The sequence below is a fragment of the Callorhinchus milii genome, unplaced genomic scaffold (assembly GCF_018977255.1).
Source record: "Callorhinchus milii isolate IMCB2004 unplaced genomic scaffold, IMCB_Cmil_1.0 Scaffold5, whole genome shotgun sequence".
Lineage (NCBI taxonomy): Eukaryota > Metazoa > Chordata > Chondrichthyes > Chimaeriformes > Callorhinchidae > Callorhinchus > Callorhinchus milii.
Window position 1 is genome coordinate 52,567,770 of NW_024704746.1, and position 20,571 is coordinate 52,588,340.

The 20,571-nt window shown below is 41.7% G+C and overlaps 1 protein-coding gene across 11 annotated transcripts in view; it reads right to left on the reverse strand.

Moving 5' to 3' along the window:
- Nucleotides 1-20,571, reverse strand: part of LOC103186228 (coiled-coil domain-containing protein 91) — a 90,500-nt gene that overhangs the window by 29,787 nt on the left and 40,142 nt on the right. For all 11 annotated transcript variants that reach the window (XM_042335380.1, XM_007905121.2, XM_007905120.2 and 8 more), the window contains 5 exons: nucleotides 14,632-14,739; nucleotides 4,296-4,388; nucleotides 4,120-4,188; nucleotides 2,515-2,691; nucleotides 938-1,051 (listed from right to left, as the gene is read on the reverse strand). In XM_042335380.1, coding sequence (XP_042191314.1) covers nucleotides 938-1,051; nucleotides 2,515-2,691; nucleotides 4,120-4,188; nucleotides 4,296-4,388; nucleotides 14,632-14,739 — 561 coding nt within the window. The remainder of the gene's footprint in view (nucleotides 1-937; nucleotides 1,052-2,514; nucleotides 2,692-4,119; nucleotides 4,189-4,295; nucleotides 4,389-14,631; nucleotides 14,740-20,571) is intronic.

The following is a 20,571-nucleotide window of genomic DNA, read 5'->3' on the forward strand; positions in this document are numbered from 1 at the left end:
TGTTCCCAGAGACTTCTGGTTTTATTACTGTCATAGTCATATTGCTGGGCTGGAGATTTGGCAATGGAGAGAGGGAGAGAGAGAGAAGTAGCTGTGGAACTAAGGCACCTTTCATATCGGGAGATCATCTCAAAGTGCTTCACAGGATTTCTTGTTGAGTATAGTGACTGTGTATTTGGGAAGCAGTCAATTTGCGCACAGCAATGTCCCACAAACACTCGTGAAGAGATTGACCAATTTTATCTGGAGGACTGTAAATCAGGACACCAGAGGGGACATTTGAGTTTGAAATTTGAGATACAGCCTGCAGGTTTCCAGATTGTACAGCTTACTTTACTAATGGTTAAGGTTCGCATTTGACCAAACTTGTATTTCATTCAATGAAAATCCAAGAGAACACAATAAAATGATATCTCCAGTGGGTAACTTGAGCAATTTAACACCACTGACAATGAACAACACTTACAGTTTTTTTTCCCCTAACTCAACAGTCACAGAGCACAGAAGACCTCTGGAGCCAACATGGCTCAAGGTGAGGGCTTAAGTGGTTGCAAACATCTGTTATTCCCAATATGCTAACCAGTCTTCAAACCACTGTGTGTGATGATTGGGAAGGGGATGTTGCAGCCAACCAGTTTGCCTGCTGCCTCTCTGGAATGTTGTTTTCCCCTCGGATTTGTATTCACTGAGTTTTCAACAATCTCCTGAGTTTGGCGGGAAGGGGGAGAAAAATCAGACACCTGGCAAAACATTCTGCCCTTGACAGTGCCAGTGCATGCAGATGTTTTTGCCTTGTGCGGCAACTCAAAAACATACTTCATCACTCAAATGATATGTTAAAAATGTTCAAATAAATTAAATAGGCTGCTGTAAAGGAGAACAAAGTCATTAATCCAAATTCACACCTGGTGAGTAGAATATTTGCCAATTTACTCACTCGCTTCTGCTCTTTTGTGTATTCCAGCAGATCCTCTCTAGCTTTCTGAACAGCCTCTTGTATCGCATTCTCACTACTTCGTCTTTCCTGCCTTATCGCTTCCCTTGTCACTTCCTAACGAAGAAACAAAAAGGAGGCCATTAATGTTCAACAAACCCAGCCAGGCACACATGCAAGATAACAACAAAAGAAAGCAATTAAAGGGCAGACGATGAAAAAATTATTTACATGTGATTCAGCAATAAACAGCAATCTCATATATATGCACCTATCACTTCGGGAGGATGTTGCAATGCACTTCATACAACTGACAGAGCCCGAACATGGGAAGGAGCTGAAGAGAGGAAAGGTGGCCACAAATGCAGTCAGAGCTGGGTTTTAAAATGGGTTTTTGAAGGTGGGAGAGGAGGGGGTAAAATGGAAGGACTCTGGGGATGGAGTTCCAGAGTGGGAGCACAACGACGATGCTGGGATGGATGACAGGAAGCAGCCTTGTTTGAATTAAAAATCAACACAAGATGCAAATGTCATATCCTGTACTTACAATGTCACCTCCAGGGCAATTCTGCACAAACTTACAATGCACCTTAGTACAGGCCCTCGCTTCATCATAGGAACAAAGTGACCTGCCCAGTAGCAAGAGGAGTGAATGGATCACAGAAATGTCAGCCCGGCTCAGCTGGTAGCACTATTTCCTCTAAATCAGAAGGCTGTGGGTTCAAGCCTCAAATAAGGACTTTGAGTTCATTGTCAAGGCTGATGCTCCAATGTAGGTGGAGTTAGAACAGATCAGCCATGATCCTATTGAATGGCGGGGCAGGCTAGAGGGGCCGAATGTCCTACTCCTGCTCCTAATTCTTATGTTCTATGTAGTGCTGAGGACGTGCTGCATTGTTGGACTGCTGTCTTTTGGATGTGAAGTTAAACCGACATTAAAGTTCCCATGGCACAATTTGAAAACAGAAGGGAGTTTCACCAGTGTCTTGGCCAATAGTCTCCCAGGTTTCTCCCAGACAATTAGTCATTCACTTCATGGCTTGTGGTGCACAAATTCACTGCCACGTTTGCTTAAAAAATACATAGTCACTACATTTTACAATAAATCTGTGATAACACTTGCAAACGTTTTTACAGTAAATTGTGAAGCATTTGCAAATGTTTCAACAATGTGAAAATAAAATATGCTCTGTCAAATGGAAGATTAATTATGATTACATATGACACAGGAAGAAGTCGTATGGCCTAATTTTTTATGTTGGTGTTTGATCTTCCAAAGAGCCATCCATCTTAATCCCAATTCCCTGCTTTTTCCCTATGCTCTCTCATAGCCTTTCCAACCCTTGTTCGTATCCAACTCTAAATACCCCAATCAACTTGGTCCAACAACAAATGTCAAATCACTCCATTCCCTGAAAACCTTCTGGGAGAATAAATTCTTCCAATCCTCTCCCTTTTTCTCCCCAGGGTTTTTTTTAAAAAAAATCTTCCTTTTGCAACTCCCAATTGATCCTTTGAGTTAAAAACAATTCTGATTCTCACTTCAAATTTTAAGCTTCTGGCCTCCGGTTACTCTTTACCTTGCTTTTGCTCCTCTCTTCTGCCAAAGCTTGCTGGATCACTTGTTCCAATTTTTCTTGGTCCTTCCGGTGCTCAGCCTCCCATAACTCTCTCTGCTCCGACTGGATCTTTTCCATCCTTTCCCTCTCCTCTTGCACGGCTTTCAAAACAGCCTCCTTAATGATTTCCTTTTCTTCCTATGTAACAGAGCATTGTTCAAAAAGAACTTTTGTAAAACAAAATTATCAAAAGATACTTTAAACCAAATATAATACCACATAAAAATTCATGACCGTATGCTAAATAAAAGATCAGAGTAACAAATGTTGTACGTTCAGAAACTAAACGTGTTGAAGGCCTGCCAACTTCAACAGGAATCAGATTACAAATCTGGAAAGCGATGTTTCAAAAATTTTGTTGTCCCTTCCTTGCCAATAATGCAAACTTTTCTTATTACAAATATTACCAAGCGTGTGATGGTGGAAAAATGGCTGCCACTGGCAACCACTGAGACAGTCTACAATTTCAAGGGTACAGCAAATTGTGTAATCCGTCAAACGTGACAGCAATACCATTACCCAAAAGTAAGTGATGAGGTTAGTCATTAATTGTTACTCTGCACTCGTAATATTAATTTAAATTTCCATGGGTCTACATATCAGTATATCACTAGCCTTCGTTTCAAAAGGGAGTCCTGTAGCGTACTAGTTAGAGCACTCACTTCGCAAGCAAGGGGACCCGGGTTTGATTCCCGGGTGGGGCAAAACCTGAGGCACGTTTCCTTACTCCACACGCCTCTGTTTACTGAGCAGTAAGTAGGAACGCAGTTGTTAATCGATTGACAGATCGAGTTAATCTTCCCTCAGAAGAAATTTGGTCACTCAATCCAGTGAGACACTGCTGTGTGCAATTGGCTGCCATGTTTCAGTCAATCCACTTTACAATATATTCTGTGAAGAGCTTTGGGACATCTCAACAATGTGATACGGTGCTAAATCAAACGCAAGAATTATCATTATTATATCTTCACTGAGTACTGATGCTGAATGGATGATGAGGTGCAAGATTGGCAAGGCAGATAAAGTTTATTCCTCCTATCCAATGATATTTAAAAAAAGGTTAATTTCTCGCTTCTCAACTTATTTCACCTCTGAGGCTCAAATTACTTTTCCAATTACTAATAAGTTATAGTCACTAAATACTGAGTTCAAATAAAAGAGGACAGAGTTGGGAGCCTGGATTTCAGTCTTTCATTCCCTTTGCATTTTCTTTTTATCACTGTCTCCAGTTTGCGGGTATTAGGGCAGGAGGAGGGAAGTGATGGAAGATAAAGAGTCAGTAAGAAACAATGACAACAACAAATGTTCAGAGCATGTTTAAAGGCACTGGGTTTGAACCCAAACTGGGGATGGAGCCAAGATGGGGTGGGGGGGGCAAAATGACTGCAGGGCAGTCAAGCATGGCATGCAAAGAAAAGGATGTAAAGTTTGATTTTGTTGTGCCTTTTATCTTATTGGTTCACTTCACTGACACCAAGCCCCATGTTGATACCGATGGACATGTGTTGCATTTTGCTTGTTAATCTGAAAATAAATAACATTTCATCCCCTTAAAGAAAAAAATACCTTCATGATTGCTTCCACAGTCTCTTTGCTTCGTTGCCTTTCTTCAACTAAACCTTTTTCCAGTATTTCCTGTAAATAGTGCATCAGACAATCAATTACTCTGGTTAACTAATGTCAAACACAAAAACTGGTATACAATAAGTAAAAAATAGCTTTCATAAAGTGTTAACACGTACCTTGTGTTCCTGTGTTTGTTCCACCAAGGCTTCCTTCACTCTATCTTGCAATGTCACTTTTTCTTCATCCAACATGTCAAGGAGCCGTTGGTGCTGGAAGATCACAGACGAGAAATTTCGCATCAGTGCAAATAATAATAATACTTGGATTTGATTTAGCACGTTATGCCATTGAGATGTCTCAAAATACTTCACAGAATATACTAAAAAGTGAATTGACTGTATATTTTGTGGATGAAACGCAGCAGCCAATTGCCCACTGCAGTGTCCCACAAATAATCGTAGATTTTTAGTGACTGAATTATTATATATTTTTTGAGTGATTATTATCCCCGGAAACCAATCCGCAAATCGATTAACAACCAGGTTCCTGCTTACTGCTAGGTAAACAAAGATGTGTGGAGTAAGAAAACTTGCCTAAGGATTCGCCCCGAATGGGAATCAAACACGGTTCTCTCGCTGGTGAGGTGAAAGCACTAACCACTATGCTACAGTACTCCACAAATCACATAACATTCAATAACACACAGAGCAAGAAACTATTGTTTTCTAGTTCATAACAAAATATTATAAGAGAAGCAAGAATGCTGCCCTCCCTTGCCCAATTGGACATTGACTGTGCCTCTCACTTGCCAAAGGTGTCCCAACTTCTGCCCCACCTGAGGTCAGCTAACTCAGCACAATCCAAGATCAAAACATGTGGCGTATCTGGCTTATTGCTGCAGTCTTCATCCACTGAGTCCTTTGGAGAGCTGAGAGCAAATCAGCGCTAGTAGCTGCTCAAAAGCAAAATGCCACATGATGTGGTATCCCACCATCATTCTTCTCACATAATAAAAAAATTACAAATGTCATTTAAATGTCTTTCAGAAATAGGTAAATATAGGAGAGGTACAGATTAAATGAACCATATAATCAAGCTCCACCAGTGTAGGCTTTCAGTCACTTATCATAGAATCATACAGAACAGAAAGAGGCCATTCGGCCCATCGAGTCTGCGCTGGCTCCAAAAAGAGCAATCCAACTCAATCCCACTGGCCCGCTTTCTCTCTAGCCCTGCAATCCTGTCCTCCCCAAATACCCATCTACTTCTCTCTTAAAAGAAGTTATTGAATCGACTTCCACTACCCTTTCAGGTAATGCATTCCAGATCCGAAAAACTCGCTGGGTGAAAACACTTTTCCTAACCTCCCCTCTGTTTCTTTTAACAACTAACTTAAATCAGTGTCCTCAAGTTACTGACCCAAATTTTTCCCAGTTCAACCTATCAAATCCTCTTATGATCTTGAAAACCTCTATTAAATCCCCTATTAATCTTCTCTGCTCTAGGGAGAATAATCCTAGTTTCGCTAACCTCTCCTCATAACTAAGGTCCTTCATTCCTGGTACCATCCTGGTAAACCTCCTTTGCACCCTCTCCAATGCCCTAACATCTTTCCTAAAGTGCAGTGTCCAGAACTGAACGCAGTACTCCAACTGAGGCCTAATCAGCATTTTATAAATATTCAACATAACCTCCTGACTTTTGAATTCTATGCCCCTATTTATAAAACCTAGTATCCCATATGCTTTTTTAACAGCTTTATCTACCTGTCCTGCCACCTTCAGAGATTTGCTCTGTTCATTTGTCCCCTTTAAGATTGTACCATCAGCTTATACTGCCTCTCCTCATTCTTCCTACCAGAATGCAACACTTCACATTTCACCACACTAAACCTCATCTGCCATGTTTCTGCCCATTTTACCAATCTGTCTAAGTCCTCTTGGTGCTATCCTCCTCACCATTAACTACTTTTTCTAGCTTAGTATCGTCGTAAATTTGGAAATTGTGTTCCCTATATCCAGGTCCAGATCATTAATATAGATCAGAAAGAGCAGTGGTCCCAATACCGATCCCTGTGGGACACCACTACACACCTCCCTCCAGTCAGAAAAGCAACAGTTTACTACCACTCTATGCTTTCTATCTCCTAGCTAGTTCTGGATCCATGTTGCCACAGTCCCTTTAATACCGTGGGTATTAATACACTTTGTCAAATGCCTTTTGAAAATCAAGATAAACTACGTCTACTGCACTAACTTCATCCACAGTCACTTCATCAAAAAATTCTATTAGGTTTGTCAGACACGATCTCCATTAACAAATCCGTGTTGCCTGTCCTTTATTAAACCACATTTTTCTAAGTGAGAATTTATATTGTCCCGGATTATAGTCTCCAGAAGTTTCTCTACTACTGATGTTAGGCTGATTGGCCTGTAGTTCTCAGGTTTATCCTTCTGCCCCTTTTTGTACAGGAGAGTAACATTTGCAACCCTCCAGTCCTCTGGCACCACTCCAGTGTCCAAAGAGGATTGAAAGATTGTGACCCGCTGTTTCCACACTTGCTTTCCTCAGCAACCCAGGATGTATCCCGTCCAGACCAGATGACTTATCTATGTTGAACACCCACAGTCTTTTTAGTATCGTTGATTTTTATCATATCCAATTTCTGTTCACACGCCTGCGATACTGTGGCATTAGTTGCATCGTATTCTTTTGTGAAGACAGTTGCAAAGTACTTATTTAGTACATCAGTCATGCCCTCTGCCTCAACAAGATTTAATTTGGGTCTCTAATTGGACCCACCTTACCTTTGAATAACCTTTTACTCTTGATGTGCTTATAAAATACCTTAGGGTTCCCTTTCATGTTTCCTGCTAATCTTTTCTCATACAATCTCTTCACCCTTCTTAGTTCTCTTTTCACTTCTCCTCTGTACTTCCTATATTCTAGTTGATTATCCTGTGTGTTTTGGACCTGACATTTGTCATAAGTCTCCGTTTTCTGTTTTATTTTAATCCCAATTTCCTTAGTCATCCAGGGAGGTTTGACTGTGCTACCTTTCGCCTTTGTGGGAATGTATTTGTTCTGTCCCCAAACTATCTCCTCCTTGAAGGCTTCCCATTGTTCGTTTGCTGTCTTACCTGCCAATCTTTCTTTCCAATCTACCTTTTTAGCTCACCGAAATTAGCCCGCTTCCAGTTGAGGGTCTTTATCTTTGATTGATTGTTGTCCTTTTCCATAACTATTCTAAACCTAATGATATTTGATCACTGTTATCCAGATGCTCTCCTACTGAAACCTGCTCCACTTGCCCCACTTCATTTCCCAGAACTAAATCCAGCACTGCTTCCTTCCTCATTGGGCTGGAAACATGCTGATCCAGAAAGTTCTCCTGCACATATTTCAAGAATTCCTCCCCATCCTTGCCCTTTACACTGTGTTTCCCAGTCTATGTTAGGATAATTGAAGTTCCCCATTATCACTACTCTATTGGTTTTGCATCACTCTGAATCTGCTTGCAGGTTTGCTCATCTATCTCCTTCCCACTATTTGGAGGTGTATGGTAAATACCTAACAGAGTAACAGCTCCTTTTCTGCTCCGAAACTCTTACCAAATAGATTCATTTCTATTTCTCTCTCCGCGTGCACTATTTAACTAATTTCCCCTCCCTGAAACTACATTCTGATCCCCATCCCCCTCGAAATCAGTTTAAACGCTTCCCCACAGTATTTGTTATTCTTGTTGCAATGACATTGGTCCCAGCCCTACTCGGGTGTAACCCCTCCCTCGTGTACAGGTCCCATCTGCCTCAGAGGTGGTCCCAGTGGTTTAGAAACTTGAAGCCCTCCTTCATGCACCATTTCTCCATTCACGTGTTTGATCCTCCTAGGTTGGTATTCACCTGCATAAGGCATTGGGAGTAATCCCGAGATCACCACATTGAGGTCCTGCTCATTAGCTTCTTCCCAAGCTTCTGATATACTCCCTGAAGGGTCTCAGCCCTTTTATCACCTACATCATGGATTCCGACATGGACCACAACTTCCGGATTTTCCCCTTCCCCCTGTAGTATATTTTCCACCTATTCCGTGACACCATGTACCCTGGCCCCAGGGAGGCAGCATTCCAGGCACGAGTCCCGTCTTTTATGGCAGAAACGCCCTTTAACTGTTGTATCCCTGATCACAACAGCGTTGGCGTTTTTCCCCTTGTCCCCCTGAACATCTATTACCTTTTGACTCTTCTCGCCAGAGGCGTCCTCACCGGCATCTAGTACCGAGAACCGGTTTGTGAGTGCAACACTCTTAGGGGATTTCTGTACTTCCTGTTCTTTTTTTGCTCTGCATCGGATGGTCACCCACTCACCCTTCTTTTTAGCCCTCTGTAGCTGGGGTGACCATCTCCTGAACTCTCTGTGGCTGTGGGATGACCACCCCCTGAAAAGTTCGATCCATAAATTCTTTAGCCTCCCATATACTATGTAGTGACCCTGAGCTCAAGCTCAAGCAGCAGGAGGCACGTCCTGCACACGTGTTTGTCCAAAACACATGAACCATCCTGGAGTTCCCACATGGCAAACAATGTGGTTGGAATGGGTCTCAGCTGCCCTGCCAGGTTTTCAGACATGTTTTGTAATGTATCTCAACAGTTTTGGGGTAAATAGGTAAAAACAAGTAAGTTCACACTTTTATTCCCTTGCTCACACTCCTTATATACTAACCACTGACCTCAACACCACCACCACAGGAATGTGACCTTTTGTGCAGGTTCTTGAGGGTTTTGTTTCTCCTTTATAAATTCTCACCTGCCCCGAATTCCCACTCTCACCCAATTCCCAAAAAGAATTCTCACTCTGTTCCTCCTCACTCCGTTCCCTCCTCATGCTCCTGGACTCTCTGCTCGAGTGCCCTCTTTTTCAACTTTTTTTATACACCAATGTACAAGTTGCAGAAATGGAGGAGAATTTAAAGGACTTAAAAGGACAAAAGCAGCTGCAGCGGAGGAAACAGTTTCAATGACATCATTGCCCTTCATACTGAATGCCAGGCAAAATTCACAAGTCATACCTCTGGATTCGCAAGTTATAAAAAAAACTGACTTTGACGCATACAATCTTAAGGAAGTTGCACAAAGAGTTTATTTAAGCATCGATAACAACAACAAAATTACAATGGAATAGCACCTTTCAGGTTGGGAGGATATCCCCATAAGCACTGAATCATTGAGACAACCCACCAGGAGTCAAAGTAGTCACAAGTTCCGGTGCTTATCAAATTGAGCTAGCCAGGATGCTTTATGTGTGATACCAGGATGTCCTACATGTGTGCAGGAAAATTGCTAAATTGCAAGGTGGTCCCAAGATCAGCCCAACCAATAGTTTGCATAGTGGTATGAGGTACAATGGCTAAAGGCAAGGCCAGCAAGGATGGTTACAATCAAGGCAATGTGGGACTTGTTTGGCATTCTATGCAAGCATACACACACCCGAGCGTTTATGTGTATATATGTGATTGTATCTATTTGTTTGTATATGCTTGTGTATCTGTGTATGCGCATGTTTGTATGTGCGTGTTTGTAGGTGTGTGTGGATGTCCATCGTTCTGCAATTCAGGACTTTGAAAAACAGCAACAGAACTGTTCTCGTCAATACTATCTATAATAGTAATCCCTGCAATTGATATACTGCTTTATCTCATCTTTGGGACTTCCCAGAAATATACTGTAAAGTGAATTGACTGTATATTTGTGGGCGGAACTCGGCAGCCAATTGCGCAAAGCAATATATGTTTAAAAGATTCAAAGAAAGCTTCCCTGATACCTCAGTCAGTTAAGCTCGCTCGCCAGTAAGTCGTGCAGACCAGGAGAGTTAATCAGTCAGTGCTCATTCAACTGATCTCAGATAAAAGTGCTATAAAATGGCCTGAGTGCACTGGGCTGAGGTGCATTCAGTCCAATAAATCTCCTCAGATTTACTGTCCAATGACCATTACTGGAGAATGAGACGATCAACCTTGAAAATGTGCCTAAAGCCGAAGCTCACCATCGGGAATGACACACTGACCACTTGGGTGAGCTGCTGGAGGGCACGTGATATAATACATGCTACTACCAAGTTAAACATCTGTGAACTGTACCCGAGCATGGATCGTTGTTTTCAGGAAATTGAGAAGAGAAAGAAAGACAACGTGTTTTTTCGGGGGAGTCAGAGGAATTAGCTTATGGCTCTCTGCTGCAACAGCACATGGTGCAACAACTTCATTGCACTCAAAGAAAAAAAACTACTTCACATAGCAATAGATATAACCATTTGTTCATTCACTTCTTGTGATTTGGTTTCTTAAAATAAAGTCCGCTGGAGAATTGCACTGGATAATACAAATGTTTCGATGATACTCCCAAGTTAAACACATGTGGAGCAACAGCTGTCAATACAACGTTCATCATAACACATGGTCTACAAAACACTCCAGAGAACCATTTATTTGTTTTTTATATTTCCAGTAAACCGTACCAGATTTCTCTGCTAAAACCTCGGCAGATCTTTTATCTTTAAAACACTGGAGGCACCGAAAAATTAAATTTTTAAGAGCCGGACACAGCTGTTTGAAAAGCATAAAGTACTTCCAAACAATTATTTTCTAAACCTGCACAATGCTGTCATGTCAATCCCCCTCCAATCGGCTAACTTGGGCTTGCTGCACAATCCCACCCTTTCTGTACCATGATCAATGGCCGAGTCTTGAGATTCTACAACCCTAACCTTTGGAACTGTGTCTCTCTGCCCCTCCATCTTTAGCTATCAAGTCCTCCCTTAAAATAATAATCCTTGCATTTGATATAGTGCCTTATCACGTTGTTGAGACATCCAAAGCGCTGCACAGAATATACTGTAAAGTGAACTGACTGTATATTTTGTGGGCAAAACGCGGCAGCCAATTGCACATAGCAATATCCCACAATCAGTCGTGGATTGGCTGACTACATTGACTGAATCCCTTTTTTTTGAAGGAATTATTGCTTCTGGAAAAGTGATCTGCCAATCGACTAACAATCGGGTGATTACTTACTGCTAGGTAAAGAGAGGCGTGTGCAGTAAGGAAACTTGCCTAAGCTTTCGCCCTGCCTGGGAATCGAACCCGGTTCCTTTAACGTGTTGAGGCGAGTGCTCTAACCAACATGGTACAGGACTCCACATTTTTGACCACACTTCAGGTCACCTCCCCCAACCCTTACTGAAGCATCTGACCCTGTCACTGCAAAGCAATCTGAGACATTACCCTGCAATATATATCTAAGTTGTTATAGTCCATCCAAAATTAAGAACAAAATGTCAAGTTGGAAATGTTGGTCACAGAAGTGCTTTGCTGTCCTCAGAATTCCCCTTGCTTAGCATCCACAAAGTATTAAAACGGTTGGGAATTCAGAGCTTCAGCTCCAAGGGTTCAAGGCAGCAACACCCAGACCTAGAGCACAGCCACTATTTGATTCTAGTTTCTCACAACTTAAAAAGCGCATCATCTGCACTGCCAATTGCTTTAACATTATGTGCACTGTGGCTTTGGTGGAGGAAATGGCTTGTTAAAAGATAATATATACATATTTTGAAGGCTCGTTTGGCATCAAGTCAAGCTTGAAAGATGCTGAACGCACAGTAAGAAAGGAAGTGGTACAAGCAAAAATTGTATTTTTTAAGCCAATACAGATGTCAAGTGTTCATCTGATAATGAAAACTAAATGCCAATGTTTCATTGCTCTTATTGCTATCAGGCTTACTGCAGAAGACACGCCAACATTTGGGCACACAAGGCCATGCCAACAGGCCTGCCAAGACGAATGGCCAATTGTTTTTTCACTCAATTACCACTTCTCATTGATTGTATGGAAAATTGTGGGGCTGGACTGTATTAAAAGCATTGAGCCGACATCCCAAACCACAAGTTCAAGCAGTTTATGTAAACCACCCAGGCACTCCCGAGATTGTTTTACAGCCCGCAGCTCACTCCAGCCAAACTGTTATTTTATATAATTCAATACAGGGTATATCATCTCATTTACAACTCTTGGGAAACAGTGTTCAGACCCACCATTGAGCAACAAGGCACTGGGTATCTGTACACTCCCAAACTCACTTGAGGCAGTTTCTGAATCTGAATAGTTTGTGGGCTCATAGATACCACTGGTATGTTTTCATTGTTCTTCTCTTCTGTGAGATGTCCATTTGATGTAGGCACCAATGAGCTATTTACACCACATGCCAGGAGGCAGTGGTGCAATTAGGGGATGATTGCAGTTCTCTAGTACATTAGTTCACACCATGGTTTCAAAAAGAAACATTCCTGCATGCAATGCGGAAACAACGCGTGGCAGATAATTTAAAGGCTTTAAAGGCAGATTCTTAGTAGATTATTTTATGGGATACAGCGAAAAAAAGGGAAATTTTTTTAAATTGGATTAAAACAATGACGAGTTGCCATGAAATAATAAAAAAATGGAACAGACTCAGTGGATCAAATAACTTCCTCCTATTTTTATGCTCCTAGATCAATAGATTCCAGATACATATATGCTGTAGATTGTATTGAAGTTGTTTCCACTTGTTGGTGAGTCCAAATCAAAATGCATAAATAGCTGATGGAGATCTAAAAGCGAGTTTTGGACGAACTTCTTTATGCAGAGATTGGCGAGAATGTGGAACACCTGCCGGAAGTCTGCAGTTGAAGCTGAAAGTATCAACGTATTTAAGAAAAAACAATGCGTCTATGAATGAGAATGGGAATGGGCGATTAGGAGGGGTGAAAGATCACATGGATTAACAACACAACAAAATTACATTTGTATTGCATCTTTCATGTCAGGAGGACGACGTTCCAAGGCGCTGAACACAGACTAGTTGTGGAAAATGGCTGGTTTTGGCGCTGTCGCATTCCATGTTAATTTTTGTTTTCATTGTTTTCTGTTGCCAAAAGCATCAGCCATTTTGCATACAGTAAGGTCCTGTATATAGTCTCGAGGGAAATGACCAATTAACCGAAGAAATTATTTTTGAACAGTGTCGCTAGATCTTTAACATCCATCTTAACAGGAAGACAGGGCCTCAGTTTAACTTCACACCACCAAAATGCCAATGCTCCCCCAGGCCTGCATTGTGTTATTCTGGACTATAAACTTAACTTGAACCTACAACCTTTTGACTCCGAGGTAAGAGGATTCGAATGAACAAGTTAAGGGTCAGTCTTGAAAGCAGGCATCTCAGAGGGGATAGATACATATCTTAGAGATGTATAAAAGTTTACATGAGATTGAGAAAGTAAACCCAGGACAAAACTTTTGGATGCACCGAGATATAAGAACAAGGGAACATATGTGTTATACAAATGGAATTTGTTGTTGATGGTGGTGGTGTTTGAGGATGCAAACAGCAGTTTCAGGACATACAACAGGAAATAATTTCTAACAATTGGAACAAGTTAACAGGAAGGGTGGTTAAGGTCAGAACATTGGAATCACTTTAAAAAACTGCCTGAAGGTGAGATTGGGAAGACTGTAGGGTAGGTGGGTATTCTGGAATGATGAGATCAAACGGGCCGAAGGGCCTTCTTCATCCGAACCTTTCTTGTGATCTTGTGAACAGAGCTACCTCAATTGAGAATGCACTTCCAAGTGCAGGCAGTAAGCTTCATCACTGAGCCATTAGCAAAGAAAGGAACCAAAATTTTAAAAAGGGCAAGATACCTAGATAATTAGGACAAGTTACAGGGCTATGGGGAAGAGAGTGGGGGAGTGGAGTAGGATTGATTTTGATAGCTCTTTTCAAAGAGCCGGCACAGATATGATGGGCCAAATGGCCTCTTGTGCTATATAATTCGATGGTTCTATGATGAACTTCAATGTGATCTTCCTTTAACTATCAACCACAATGTTCACACCATTCTGCTGAGGGAATGCGAGGCAACTGGTCAGATATTTTGGTTAAATATTGAACCCCAGAAAGTGATGAAGCTTTTCTGCAAAAGGTATCGCCAGGTCACATCCAGCTGAAGATGTTTTCTACAAGAGCAGAATGGAACAATACTGCATTTTGATAAAAGTTATCACTTCATCAAAATGTCGCAAAGTGCTTCACAGGATTTATTATAAGGTATCAGGACTGTGTATATTGTAGGGAAATGCAGCAGCCAATTTGCACTTAGCATTGTCCCACAAACAGCCATGGAGGAATGCCTAAGTTTTATCTAGGCGATTGATGGTAGGATATTGACACATCTGAATAGCGTCACTAAATCTACATGTCGTCCTGAAAATGTAGACAATATCTCTATTTTATGTCTCATCTGAAGAATGAATCATCTCTGACGAACTCTAGCACTCTAAGAGTGTCAGCCTAGACAACGTGAGTTCAAAGTCCTGACGTGGGCCTTGAACTCACAACTTTCTGTTTGAGGCGAGTGCGCCAATTTAGCCAGCTGACACTCGAACAAGACTCATTATGGCAAAACTACAACTTGGGGTACCTGGGCATTCAGCAACTCTTCACACTCCCGGGCTTGTTTCTCTATGGCTGATTGTAGGTGTTTACCACTGGTCTCTTGTTGCTCCAGCATAGTGACCTTCATTAATGCCTTGAAACAAAGAAAACATGCCAAGTCAAACAGAAATCAAGCGTGGCTGCATTTATTTCTTCCATTTATTTTGATATTAAAAACCTTTTTTTCAAAAAAAGGCATAAAATATAACTGGAAATTGACCACTAAGAAAATATTTGCACCGGTGTATTGAGTCTCTTGATCTGTTACACTTATTAATAAGATTGAAGCAATGTAATTCAAAGCGAACGGAATTGCCCCAGTTGAAATTATTGCATGGTTGCTATCCCAGCCAGCATTCCCAATTCAAAGGTTCCTTCTCGTGCAAATACACGCACATTACAGGCAGCTGGGAAGGTTGTGGGTTCGCCTTGACTAAAGCGGACTCGATTTACTGATCTGAAGGCAGACCACACAGGACGCAGGCAAAGGAAAGCTGCTGAGGGAAGACGCCACAGACATATTTCACTGACTGACAGACAGATACCACATCCTCCACACATTAAGCCCCACATGCTATGAAATCCCATGGGGCAGTACGAAGTGAAAAACTACAAGTAAAAGCAGATGGATGTTCCAACAAGTGGAGCACGAAAGGCATCACAGCCGAAACCCTGTGGTGTGGGCAAGGCAACAGGATCGTGGCATCCCATGCAACTCCATTCCAAGACATCCATTATAGGGACAGCAAAGCTCAAGGCAAAGCATTACACAATGAGAATGTATATCCCAGCCCTGTTCAAACACATTGGAGATGTCTGTGTGTGTGCGCATGTTAGTTGAAGACATCTGAAGAAAAGCTAGCCAGCTGTAGAACTTCACTGAACACCACCCCCCACCATCACTGAGATACATTTAACATAGTGTGGTGGGAGAAAAATGGTAAAAAAAAACACAAAGAAAGAGAGACAAAGACATACAAGCAAAAAAAAAAACACTCTTGAAAAACAAGGTCCCATCCTGTTCCCCCAAGCCTGTTCAGGTTAGACATAATGCTTCTGGTGTCCAAGTCAACAATTCCCCTCAATATTGGACATTCACTTCATTGCTGCTTGTGCAATGTTATTATGTACAAATTAGCTGCCATACTCACTTATAAAATAAATGTCCATAACAATTTACAATAAATCTTGTGTAGCACTTCGAGATGTCCTGCCCACATGAAAGGTGCTATGGCAAATGCAAAGATTATTAATTTAAATGATCTTGCAAGTCATTCCAACCTAAAGAAACAGCAAGAATTTACAGGAGGAAACCCAAGTTGGAACTGTTACCACTATAAGGATTCCAGGTTTAAGCGCCATCCTTAATCACAGTCAGAAGATTGAAACACTGCTCTCAGGTTCCTTTCTACATCCTAGGCTCAGTTGAACACATTAGTGTACAATATAAATCTTCAGGCTTCACTTCCTTTCCTCAATCAACAGCAAAGGTCCAAACTGTTTGTGGGACACTGCTGCGTGCACTTGGCTGCCGCGTTTCACTCACTGTCAATCTACGTTACAATATAATCTGTGAAGAGCCTTGAGACGTCTCGACAACGTGATAAAGCGCGATGTCAAGTGCGAACATTATTATTATTATGTACCAGAATTCAATGTTCCTGTGATGTCTTCGGCTTTCTCAATGTAACAAAATGCAAATAGAATCATAGAATCGTGCAGCACAAAAAGAGGCCATTCAGTCCATCGAGTTTGTGCCGGCTCTTTGAAAAGAGCAATGTAATGTCAATCCCACTCCCCAGCCCTTTCCCCATAACCCTGCAAACCCGTCCTCCTCAAATACCCGTCCACCGTGTTTTTAAAAGTACTTATCTAATCAGCCTTGACCACCCTTTCAGGCAATGTGTTCCACATTCAAACAACTCGCTGCGTGAAAAAATTTCTTCTCACCTCCCCTTTGCTTCTTTCAGATACTATTTTGAATCTGTGACCTCAAGTCACCGACACACAGACCAGTGGAAATAGTTTTTCTCTTTCTAACCTATCAAATCCACTCATGATTTTGAAGACCTCTATTGGGTCTCCTCATAATCTTCTCTGCTCTGATGAGAATAATCCCAACCTCTCCAGCCTTTCCTCATGATCAAGGTCCCTCATTCCTGGTACCGTCCTTGTAAATCTTCTCTGCACCCTTTCCAATGCCTTAACATCCTTCCTATAGTGTGGTGCCCAGAACTGGGCACAGTATTCTAACTGAGGCCTAACCAGTGTTTTATATAGGTTAATCATAACCTCCTGACTCTTGTACTCTATGACCCTATTTATAAAGTCTAGTATCCCATATGCCCTTTTTACTGCTTTATCTACCTGTCCTGTCACCTTCAAGGATTAATTTACCTGAACCCCCAGGTTTCTCTGTTCCTTCACTCCCCCCCTTAAGATTGTATTACCAGCCTATATTACCTCCCCTCATTCTTTCTACCAAAATGCATTACCTCGCATTTCTCCACATTGAAATTCATCTGCCATATGTCTGCCCATTTTACCATTCTGTCTATGTCTTCCTATAGTTGGCTACTATATTTCTCACTGTTTACCACCCTAACTTTGTGTTATCAATAATGATAACGAGTATCAATAATGATAATCCTTGCATTTGATACAGCACCTTTCACGTAAGGAGGATGTCTCAATGTGCTTACCAGATAGTGCTCTCCTGAGGTTGAGGCAAAGGAACACTATAATTACAGAGAATTTTAGAGAAGATTAAATATCCCCAACATCGCTTTCCACAACTGTCTAAGAAAAGCTTGATGTTGACATTAGGCAATGACTTCACTCAGCACTGGCACAACTCAACTCACTGACCACAATTCATCACAAATGAAGAGAACCACTCATCATCCAATCTCCTTGTTTACCTCACACACCCTATGTCACCAGACAAATGCTCTCGGTCACAAGTCAGATTTTAGACACTTGCCACATAAACAAATGAACCTCAATAGCCATTCATGGTTGCAGGGGCGGGAGGAAGAACGTTTTTCATACAGAGGGTTATTGGAATGCTTGGCACAAGTAGTAATTGAAACTCAATGGGTAAACTTTTTTGTTAGTCAGCCAAGTATCTGGCATATTATCACCATGTTTAAAAGTATCCAAATCAGACAGATTTCCACACAATATATCTACAAAATTTAGACATTTTGGCAAACGGAGATGACTGTAAGTTTATTTTTCTACTCAATAAAATCAGTTCATGGTATTTTTCCAGCTCCTTACAACATGCTTATTATAAAAATAACTAAAGGAAGTAAAAATACTAACAATGGACAAAGGCCATCCCTGCTTAAGACCAACTGAAGTAAGCCACCCTCTTAGCTTTAAAGACAAGTAAGAAGAATGGGTGAGGCCTTAGAAGAAAGTGACAGCAAAAACAATTCAGTGGATCTGACTGCTTCCTCCTCCCTAGTAATACTACCATATTGGAGACGCCCATTCAGGCCATCATCTTTGTCATACTCAGAGCGTAACTAATGACAGGAACAGGGTAGTCAAGGGCAACACACTGGATTCATTTTTTAAAAAAAGGCTTGCTGCTGTGATGGGAAGTTGATTGGGCGAGTATTTTACAAATTCGATCCATTCAAATGGGTCGAATGAGCTTCTTCATCCAAACTGATCTTGTGATCCTGTGAATTGTAGGGTGCCTCATATTTGTAAAGTATGATCTCCATTCAGAGAATTGAGAGAGAAAAACTACAGATTTTACCACAGCTGTGAAAGACCTACTTATCTCCAAAATCCTCTCACTAAAAGCCAGTCACAATCGGAATGAATTCACAAAAACAACCTGCCTGTCAAACCAAAATATCTGTCCTTTCACCAGTATCGCATCCATCTTCACAGACCTGAGACCAGACTCGTCAAACACACGTTAAAGTGGAGGACTGTATCCATGATAACAGGCATTGGTAAGACTAAGTGAAGGTTCACAAGAGCCACAACATGCTCATTTTAAGATGCTGACAGATATATACCTTGAAATGTGGGCAACATTGACAAAAATACTATCTGTAACCTGAACAAATTTACAAAGGAAGTCATGGAAATGATCCAAATAAGCAGTCTGAGAGATCGAACAAATTTAAACAGTCAACTTAAACCAAACATTTAAAAATGGCCCGATTTTTGTAACTTCACAGAATTATGTTTGCACAATCAGATTACCAAATATAATAATGCTGTTGTATTTTGGTACAAGGGCACTATTTTTAAATCTGCTTTTTGCAGTGATGCTTAGCTTTTGGCATGACAAAAATTTAACACAACATTTAGAAAGGTTAAAGTTGACGAGAAATGAACAGCTGATCTTCACTAGTCTGGATTGCAAAACGTCCTTCACATCTCTGTCCCTGTTTCTGTCATACTCACACAGACAAACAGAGAGTGCAACATAAGATTGCAGATTAATGATCTTGGTTGTTTTGCATCCACCTTCCTGGGCTCAGGTTTCACTGAGCAGAAGCTTGAAAAATTAAAACCCTTGAAGAAATTTTGAAAATGCTGTTGAGATCAAACAGATCATTTTATCCACTTTCCACCACCCACCCTCCCCAGCAACCCTCTTGTCTCTGAGATGTTTGCTCTTTTTATCCGTCGCCTCCGCTCAGATCTCCCAGTCTCCACCCAACACAAACAATACAATATGAATTTACAATTAAATAGCTCCTTTTACATAGGAGGACTTAAGACACAGGACAATGTAAGGTTTCCATGTGAGCTGGGGGTTGGCAAGGGGGTGAGGGGAGAAACGTTGGCCGAAAGTGCAGTCCAAGAGGAAGGTCTTGAGGTAGACCTTGAAGGAGGCGAGAGAAAGGGCAAGGCGAAGGGACTCTAGGATGAAGTTCCAGAGAGTGGGGGCATATATACTGATAGCCCGACCACCAATGGTGGGTGGGAAACATGAAGCAGGCTGAGCATAGGTAGCAACTGGGTTTTGTAGGGTTTGAGGAGGTTGCAGAGATAAGGTGGGGCATGACCGTGGAGGGATTTAAAGGTTAGAATGAGGATCTTGAACTTGATCCACGGGGAGACGGGGAGCCAGTGGAGCAGGGGAAGGATGCAACTGATAGGGTCGCAAAGTCTAGTTTGGGAAAGGACAGGAGTTGTAATGTTCTGGATTGTCTGCAACTTGTGAAGGGAAGAGGCTGGTAGCCCGGCAAGGGTTGAGATGGCATAATCTAGCTTGGATGTGATAAATGTATAAATTAGGGCAAAAAGGGCCACCTTGCGACCAATAGGTCCCTTGCAGACCGCATGATACAACAACAACAACAACGATTACATTTGTATAGCGCCTTTCACGTCGGGAGGACGTCCCATGGTTAGAATAGTCACGTGAGCCCTCTATGAGGCCCGCGGGTAGCAAATTGGCCATCCCTGGATTAGGGTCTCAGCGGCCCAAGGGGAGAGGTCGTGGGCGAGGTTATAGAGTTAGGGGAAACTTGACTGGGTCAGTTGAGACTGTTAAGAATTGAACAAGATATGCAAAGAATAATTATGATACTTGCATGGATCTAGCACCCTTCATACAGGGATGATGTCTTAAAGCTCTGCACCAGAGTCGCTGTGAAGTCATGTGACTGTATTTGTGCAGAAGAATTTGACATTGGGACCAAGCAATGGCCCACATACAGCCTATTTTGTTGACCAGAACAGCTGGGGAAACTTGCTTTTCTTTTAGAATAGGGCCAATTGGATCCTTAATGAACATCTGAAGAGGTAGATGGGGCCTCCGTTTAATGTCGTCTAAGGATGACACTTCCAACAACGCAGTGCACTCTATTGTATTGTATTGTATACATTGTATTGGAGTATCAGGCTAGACTATGAGTTCTGAAGATGGGGAAGGAGCAAGACGGAG